The sequence below is a fragment of the Sinocyclocheilus rhinocerous genome, unplaced genomic scaffold, assembly GCF_001515625.1.
Source record: "Sinocyclocheilus rhinocerous isolate Xijiao unplaced genomic scaffold, SAMN03320098_v1.1 scaffold1, whole genome shotgun sequence".
Taxonomy (NCBI): domain Eukaryota; kingdom Metazoa; phylum Chordata; class Actinopteri; order Cypriniformes; family Cyprinidae; genus Sinocyclocheilus; species Sinocyclocheilus rhinocerous.
Window position 1 is genome coordinate 136823 of NW_015638974.1, and position 8887 is coordinate 145709.

Here is an 8887-nt window from a genome sequence, read left to right on the forward strand (position 1 = left end):
GAAATGTAGGTTCATGCCAAATCTTAAAAATTATATTTTTGGTAGCAGTTAGAGCAGTGTGGAGGATCCTACGTTGGTTAATATTGAGATCAAGATCAGCATCATCATTCAATAAGCAGAGACTGAGATGTTTAGAGATAATATCAAATAACTCCGACAAGACTTGGAAAACCTTGTCCCAAAATTTATCACTGAATTGACACTCATAAAACATGTGCATATAGGTCCTCACATTATTAGAATTACAGAGTGTACAAAAAAGGGTTGGCAAGCGTTTCATTTTATGTAACATAAGGAGTAGCATAAGCCTTATGGATAAATTAGTAGTGTATTAGTTGATGGGCAATATTTTCGGACATCATCGGAATAGTTTCCCATATCCAGTCCCAGTTTGGTTTGTGAGGAGCCAGTTCTTTCTACCAGAAAGTAGTGATGGAAAGTGTGCCGCAGCAATGATTTAGCAGTCTGTTATAAATAAATGACACTGCTCCACGTGCCTGGAATGGTTTCACAAAGTCCAACAGAGGATGAGAGTCCAGTTTATGCCCACATTGTATGCCCACATTGCACTTCTCAACATTAGATACATAAAATATGACAAAAGGCTTAAAGACAAAAGGTTTATTTCCAGATTGTAAATAATAGTTATTCCAAATGGGTGACTCAGATGAAACTTATATTACATCTTGTAAAAAGGGCATAATAAGACCCCTTTAAGAAAACAAAGAGAATATATATAGATATATATATATATATATATATATTGTTTCTCAACATTTTGAGAAACAAATAGCATAGGCTACATGTCGTGCATTGTAAATCGATCAAAGGATCGATTTAAGGCCTTGCAGTTATAGGTGAATAATGGACCAGGCAAGTAGGGCCAGTGCACAGGGGCACTTGACTACCAGGAGCCCGAGGGGGCCCTAAGCTTTAAGGTGGCACAATGCAGGGGTAGTAAAGAAAACCCATCAACAATAAAAACAAATGTTTATCCTAGAATAGGCCTATGTAAAGGAGCCTAATAGCTTAAGGCTTCTCAAACAGCACTCTTATTTAGCTGCACTTTATAACTTTTCTCAAAACATCCTTGTAGCCTATCAGAGAGCTGTATTTGCTCACACTTATATCCTGTCAGCACACCAGTCAGTCATTGGTGTTTATTTGTTATAATAAAAGTAAATTATGTTCTGATAATACACATGTCATGCATTAAAACCCCAATCAGGTTTTACCCCAGACAGGCAGCACATAAACAATGTTGTGAATCCTAACGTTATACGAAGTGAATGCCTGCAAACGTTTATTCAGGGGAAATTGTACAACATGTGCACGCTTGAGATCAAGCGCGTGACGTGACGTCATCACCGCTCGCGTCATAAATAAAAGTGAAAGTAAATGTTCAGATTTGCTATTTCGCTATTTAATATGTCGGAATCGATTCTATACGGGGTATCAAAGTGTTTCATAGGATAATCGGCAATGTCATAAATTAACGTGTAGTTAGTTACTTGATAAAAAGGTGGAGAATGTTTTTTAATTGATTAAATGTTGATAAAGGTGAGTGCTCACGTTTCGAGACGCTTTACAGGTGACTTCCGCATTCTTATTTTCCCTGATGGACGAATTAGTTCTTTGATATGTGTGATATTTTTCAGTTGTAACCACATGAACGTAGTTTCACTGGTGTTTCATGTTTTAGCATTGTGTTAATATATACGACTATCACTGTGTTTGAGTGAACGCCGCGTCTCATGATCCTGTTTCTTTGACTCTTAGGATCCGTTATACTGAATCATTGTGTTTGAAATTTCCATCCAGAGTCAGTGGTTTAGATCAGATTCTGTTTCAACTGCTCGGCTCCATCATGGATGACACACAAACATTCAGAGATGAAGATATTTCTCAAGGATGCAGGTAGGCCTGTTTTGAATAAACACTATTAAATCTAAATATTCTTTTAAATCATAGAAGATGGCAAGATGTTAAGTTAAAAATGAACATTTGACCCTAAACTGCCTCCTCATAAACTGCTTTTTGATGAAAAATGCTTTTTAAAGACCTTATAGTAAAGTGATCATCATCATAAAGGATTAAATCTGTTATGTTATAGTTCAGTTCATCATAAGAGATCAGAACCAGAGCCCAGCTGTGTGTCTATGAAGAGTGACAGGTCTATGGATCATATAATAGAGTTAAAGAGTGGAGATACACAGCCTGATCTCAGGTATAGCATTCCAATTAAAATATGATTAGAGTATGACATGTTGTGTTATCAGAATGATTTTAGTAGTATTTTTACAATATATGAGAAATACTTGTTGTACATTGTTTATATATTTTTTTCTCTGACATTTTAACACATCTGTGAAAGCACTCAGTTCAAATTACAATTTTTGTATGAACTTAATGTAAATGAAATTAGCATAAAGTGCTCTTTAAAGTGATTTTTAAAATGATAAATACAAATGCTATAGGTTGTATATTGAAAATCAAAGGGTTAACTTTAATGTGTCTCTGTTGTAGTTTGGTTCATCATAAGAGATCAGAACCAGAGCTCAGCTGTGTGTCTATAAGGAGTGACAGGTCTATGGATCATATAATAGAGTATAAGAGTGGAGATACACAGCCTGATCTCAGGTATAACATTTCCATTAAAATGTTGTACTGTATGAAGATCTTAATCTTAAAAATCTTAAAGTTATCTTGCAAGTGATTGTTTTAGTGATCAGGTAATTTGTTAAATATGTTGTTTCAAAGGATTCACTTTAATCTCTCTCTTTTATAGTTCAGTTCATCAGAGGAGATCCGAACCAGAACCCAGCTGTGTGTCTATGAAGAGTGAGAGGTCTGTGGATCATCCAGTACATTTTAAGAGTGGAGACACAAAGCCTGATCACAGGTTGATTTGAAGATATTATACAGAATACAAAATAGACATTGTGCATGTTAGCTCATCTAATAATGTGGTATTCATTTTACAGCCATGAAGTCCTCAACACGTTTAGATCAAATCTGATAAAGAAGTTTCAGTGTCTCTATGAAGGAGCAGCAAAGCAGGGAAACCCAACACTCCTGAATGAGATCTACACAGAGCTCTACATCACAGAGAGTGAGAGTGGAGAGATCAGTAATGCGCATGAGTTGAGACAGATTGAGACACAATCCAGGAGAGCAGCAACAGAGGACACACCGATCAAATGCAATGACATCTTTAGACCATCTTTTTCACGGAATCAAAAGAAATAGAAATATCCAGTGATACATATAAAGTGTTGTTCATCTTTGATGGACTGGACGAATGTCGTCTGTCTCTGGATTTTCACAGCGATGTGAGGTTGTGTGATGTAAGTGAATCAGCCTCAGTGGACGTGCTGCTGACGAACCTCATTGTGGGGAATCTGCTTCCCTCTGCTCTCATCTGGATCACCTCCAGACCAGCAGCAGCTGATCTCATTCCCTCTGAGTGTGTCCATCGAGTGACAGAGGTACGAGGCTTCAATGAGCCACAGAAGGAGGAATACTTCAGGAAGAGAATCAGTGATCAGAGTCTGGCCAATAGAATCATCTCACACCTGAAGTCGTCAAGAAGCCTCTACATCATGTGCCACATCCCAGTGTTCTGCTGGATCTCAGCCACTGTTCTAGAGAAGATGTTGAGCGAGGCAGAGAGTGGAGAGATTCCCAAGACTCTCAGTCAAATGTACGCACACTTCCTGATCCTTCAGACCAACATCAAACATGAGAAGGACTATGAGAAGAACGTGACAGATGAAGACATGATCCTCAAACTGGGGAAACTGGCTTTTCAGCAGCTTGTGAAAGGCAACCTGATCTTCTATGAGGAAGACCTGAGAGAGTGTGGCATTGATGTGACAGAAGCATCAGTGTACTCAGGATTGTGCACTCAGATCTTCAGAGAGGAGTTTCTGGAGAAGATGTTGAGTCGAGCAGAGAGTGGAGAGATTCCCAAGACTCTCACTCAAATGTACACACACTTCCTGATCCTTCAGACCAACATCAAACATCAGAAGGACTATGAGAAGAACGTGACAGATGAAGACATGATCCTCAAACTGGGGAAAGTGGCTTTTCAGCAGCTTGTGAAAGGCAATGTGATCTTCTATGAGGAAGACCTGAGAGAGTGTGACATTGATGTAACAGAAGCATTAGTTTACTCCGGATTGTGCTCTCAGATTTTCAGAGAGGAGTTTGGCTTGTATCAAGAGAAAGTCTTCTGCTTTGTTCATCTGAGCGTTCAGGAACATCTAGCTGCTCTATACGTGCACCTTTCCTGTATAAACAACAACACAAATGTGTTTGATCCAAGCGCCAAACAAAGACCACTATCGAAAGTTTTGAATTGGTTTCAGAATAATTCATTATCTGAGCTGCACGAGAGAGCTGTGGATGAGGCTCTACAGAATAAAAATGGACACCTGGACCTTTTCCTGCGGTTCCTTCTGGGTCTGTCAGTGGAGTCTCATCAAAATCTCCTACAAGGACTAATGACACAGACGAGAAGCAGCTCTGACAGCAATAACAAAACAGCTGTGTACATCAAGAAGAAGATCAGGACCATTGACTCTCCAGAGAAATTCATCAATCTGTTCCACTGTCTGAATGAACTGGGTGATCATTCACTAGTGGAGGAAATACAACAGTATCTGAAATCTGGAACAATAAAGGGAGCCAAACTCTCTTCATCTCAATGGTCTGCTGTAGCTTTTGTGCTGTTGACATCAGAGAAGAAGCTGGATGAGTTTGATATTAATAAGTTTGTTGAAGGAAACAATGAAACCGAAAAACTGGAAGTTTTTCAGAAGCTGCTGCCTGTGATTAAAGAATCCAGATCAGTTCAGTAAGTATCATTGAGAACAATCAATTCGCTGTTAAAACATTAAGAAAATCAAAGTTAAAAGTTCATGAATCTTCAGTGCTGCAGTGCAGATGTTGTGTAGAGTTTAGTGGTCAGTATTTTGATGTGTTTCTAATCAGTGACACTGATTATGTATTGACAGATGAAATATTCAAGTCTGGAAGTATCAGACATCGGAAATGTCAAGACTGACCAATCAGAATCAAGTATTTCAGAGAGCCTTGTAGATTTAAATTTGATTTTTGATTTGTTTTGATTCATCATTGTGTATGGATGTTTAACTACGTGTTACATCATGTCTAACAAAAACCCCTTAGCTGTTGTAAAATCACTGTAAACCACATCTACTTGGAACTTTATTTTGACAATTCAGAGAAGGGGGCAAGACAGGAGCTGGACTCACATTAGAGCACATGATTTCTCTGCCAGTTTACAGTCCAACATGCAGGTTTTATACAAGTTACAAATGATTTAATACATGCATTTTGATGGAATTCAATAAAGTTGTTTTTATTTGTTCATTTATATTTGAACATTAGACTTACATTAACATTTGGAAATACATGTGCTTACATTTTTTACCTTGTCATGATATGAATAAATTATATTGGAATTGCAAGTAGTTGTTTATTGCAGTAATTTATTGTATTATTTTTTTAATAGCTATTTGATAGTGTTGAACAATTTTCATCTCTCTGCAGGTTGAGGTGTTGTGGTGTCACAGATGAAGGTTGTACTGCTCTGGCTTCAGCTCTGAGATCAAACCCCTCACACCTGAGAGATTTGGATCTGTCTGGGAATAAAATAAAAGATTCAGCCGTGACATGCCTCTCTGCTGTCCTGGAAGGCAGGTTTTATACAAGTTACAAATGATTTAATACATGCATTTTGATGGAATTCAATAAAGTTGTTTTTATTTGTTCATTTTGATTTGAACATTAGACTTACATTAAAATTTGGAAATACATGTGCTTACATTTTGACCTTGTCATGATATGAATAAATTATATTGGAATTGCAAGTAGTTTTTTATTGCAGTAATTTATTGTATTGTTTTTTTAATAGCTATTTGATAGTGTTGAACAATTTTCATCTCTCTGCAGGTTGAGGTGTTGTGGTGTCACAGATAAAGGTTGTGCTGCTCTGGCTTCAGCTCTGAGATCAAACCCCTCACACCTGAGAGATTTGGATCTGTCTGGGAATAAAATAAAAGATTCAGCCGTGACATGCCTCTCTGCTGTCCTGGAAGATCCTCACTGTAAACTGGAGAAACTGTGGTAAGATCATATATGACTGAAACACAATGTAAAGTATATCTGAAGTGTTCAGCCTCTTTCTGCTGCTGAGAGTAGCTGCAAATGACTGAAAACATGAGCTGCTTCTCTTGACCAACAGATTCAAACCCAACACAGTCAGAACTGAGAGATGAAGAACATGCTGGATTTATTCTTTGTGTATGTTTATCACCAGAGAAGTGCACAGGGGGGTGGCTACGGGGCCCGAGCCACTGGCCCTTTGCCTTCATGGGCGGAAGTGTCCTTCTGTCAGGCAGAGTACTGTATATGTGCGGAGTGGATTCCAATTTGTGCTGAATGCATTCTGTAATGACTCTGCTGCTCCAGATCTACTCCAGGGTTTCCATTCCTCACCTATGGGCTGTGAATGATAGATCAACACAAGCTTTTTAAGCCTTCTTTAATATTAGACTCGTCCTCACTCTGGAGAGGCGATTGTTGCCGCACAGCTCACACTGAACTGAACTCTGAGCAGACCACATGTTGTGACATGAAAATGCACTAAAAATATATGAATCAACATGATCTTTTGCAATATATACATTTATGAAGAATTTCTGAAAATACTGAAGTGGACTAATCACACAGTGCTTGTGTGTGCATTGTGTGCAGTGATCGATATAGAATAGACACGTGGTATAAAAACAGTAAAGTACAGTTAAGCTGACTTTAAGCAGTTTATTCTGCAATTTGAGGTTTACACTCAAAAATGTTTGTCTGTTAAGACTTACACATTTCAATTATATGACAAATTTCCATCAAATTACAGAGTAATCGTTAAATTTAGGTTATGTAATTTTTTAGTCTGTTAGTCTGATAGCTGATTTCTAGTGAAGAATTAAATCCAGGGTCAGAATTTAACAGGAGCATGGGCAATAATACCACCAAAATTAATAAAAATGCCTCAAAATTCAAGATATGGGAGCAAATATTCCCCTCTAACGAGTTTTTAACAAGATATAACATGACAAAGAGAGCTGTTTTTTTTTTCAGATGGCCTATTAGCACAATTGCAAGTTCAATAAACAAGAAGTTGTTTTTTTAGATGCAAATCATTACTCCATACATATTAGTACAGATCTAAATATGTGATATTTAGATGTTTTGTTCTTTGTGACATTAGATCTCAGTCCAATGATTTATCAAATATGTTGATGTTGTGCTTTTAAGTTTGTAATTTCTCTTTAATAATGGATTCGCTGCTAAACTGATCTGATCAGAACTGAGAGACTGAAGAGTGTGTCATTGTTCTCTGCAGGTTGAGTTATTGTGGTGTCACAGATGAAGGTTGTGCTGCTCTGGCTTCAGCTCTGAGATCAAACCCCTCACACATGAGAGTACTGGATCTGTCATTAAATAAAATAGGAAATTTGTTGAGTCTGCTCTCTGCTGTACTGGAGGATCCTCACTGTAAACTGAAGAAGCTGGAGTAAGATCATCTCTCTTTCACACTAGCACTTTTGGTGCGCACTCTGGTTTAATTAAAGGGGTCATATGATGCTGCTAAAAAGAACATTATTTTGTGTATTTGGATACTGAAGTGGACTAATCACACAGTGCTTGTGTGTGCATTGTGTGCAGTGATCGATATAGAATAGACACGTGGTATAAAAACAGTAAAGTACAGTTAAGCTGACTTTAAGCAGTTTATTCTGCAATTTGAGGTTTACACTCAAAAATGTTTGTCTGTTAAGACTTACACATTTCAATTATATGACAAATTTCCATCAAATTACAGAGTAATCGTTAAATTTAGGTTATGTAATTTTTTAGTCTGTTAGTCTGATAGCTGATTTCTAGTGAAGAATTAAATCCAGGGTCAGAATTTAACAGGAGCATGGGCAATAATACCACCAAAATTAATAAAAATGCCTCAAAATTCAAGATATGGGAGCAAATATTCCCCTCTAACGAGTTTTTAACAAGATATAACATGACAAAGAGAGCTGTTTTTTTTTTCAGATGGCCTATTAGCACAATTGCAAGTTCAATAAACAAGAAGTTGTTTTTTTAGATGCAAATCATTACTCCATACATATTAGTACAGATCTAAATATGTGATATTTAGATGTTTTGTTCTTTGTGACATTAGATCTCAGTCCAATGATTTATCAAATATGTTGATATTGTGCTTTTAAGTTTGTAATTTCTCTTTAATAATGGATTCGCTGCTAAACTGATCTGATCAGAACTGAGAGACTGAAGAGTGTGTCATTGTTCTCTGCAGGTTGAGTTATTGTGGTGTCACAGATGAAGGTTGTGCTGCTCTGGCTTCAGCTCTGAGATCAAACCCCTCACACATGAGAGTACTGGATCTGTCATTAAATAAAATAGGAAATTTGTTGAGTCTGCTCTCTGCTGTACTGGAGGATCCTCACTGTAAATTGGAGATACTGAGGTAAGATCATATTTGCCAGCAGTGGTTTGGTGGCCTAATGGTTAGAGAGTCTTGTAACCCAAAGGTTGCGGGTTCGAGTCTCAGGTCCGGCAGGAATTGTTGTTGGGGTGAGTGAATAACCAGCGCTCTCTTCCACCCTCAATACCACGACTGAGGTGAGACCCGTGAGCAAGGCACCGAACCCCCAACTGCTCCCCAGGCACCGCAGCACATGGCTGCCCACTGCTTCTGGTGTGTGTGTTCACTACTGTGTGTGTGCACTTGGATGGGTTAAATGCAGAGCACAAATTCCAAGTATGGGACACCATACTTGGC

At 37.9% G+C, this 8887-nt stretch overlaps 2 protein-coding genes across 2 annotated transcripts in view; both read left to right on the forward strand.

Moving 5' to 3' along the window:
* uba6 (ubiquitin like modifier activating enzyme 6) overlaps positions 1-8887 on the forward strand; it is a 47358-nt gene that overhangs the window by 1650 nt on the left and 36821 nt on the right. The gene's annotated exons all lie outside the window — the stretch shown is intronic.
* LOC107750417 (ribonuclease inhibitor-like) overlaps positions 3934-8887 on the forward strand; it is an 11665-nt gene continuing 6711 nt past the window's right edge. The window contains exons 1-2 of the mRNA XM_016565778.1: positions 3934-4861; positions 5983-6156. Coding sequence (XP_016421264.1) covers positions 3939-4861; positions 5983-6156 — 1097 coding nt within the window. The 5' untranslated portion in view covers positions 3934-3938. The remainder of the gene's footprint in view (positions 4862-5982; positions 6157-8887) is intronic.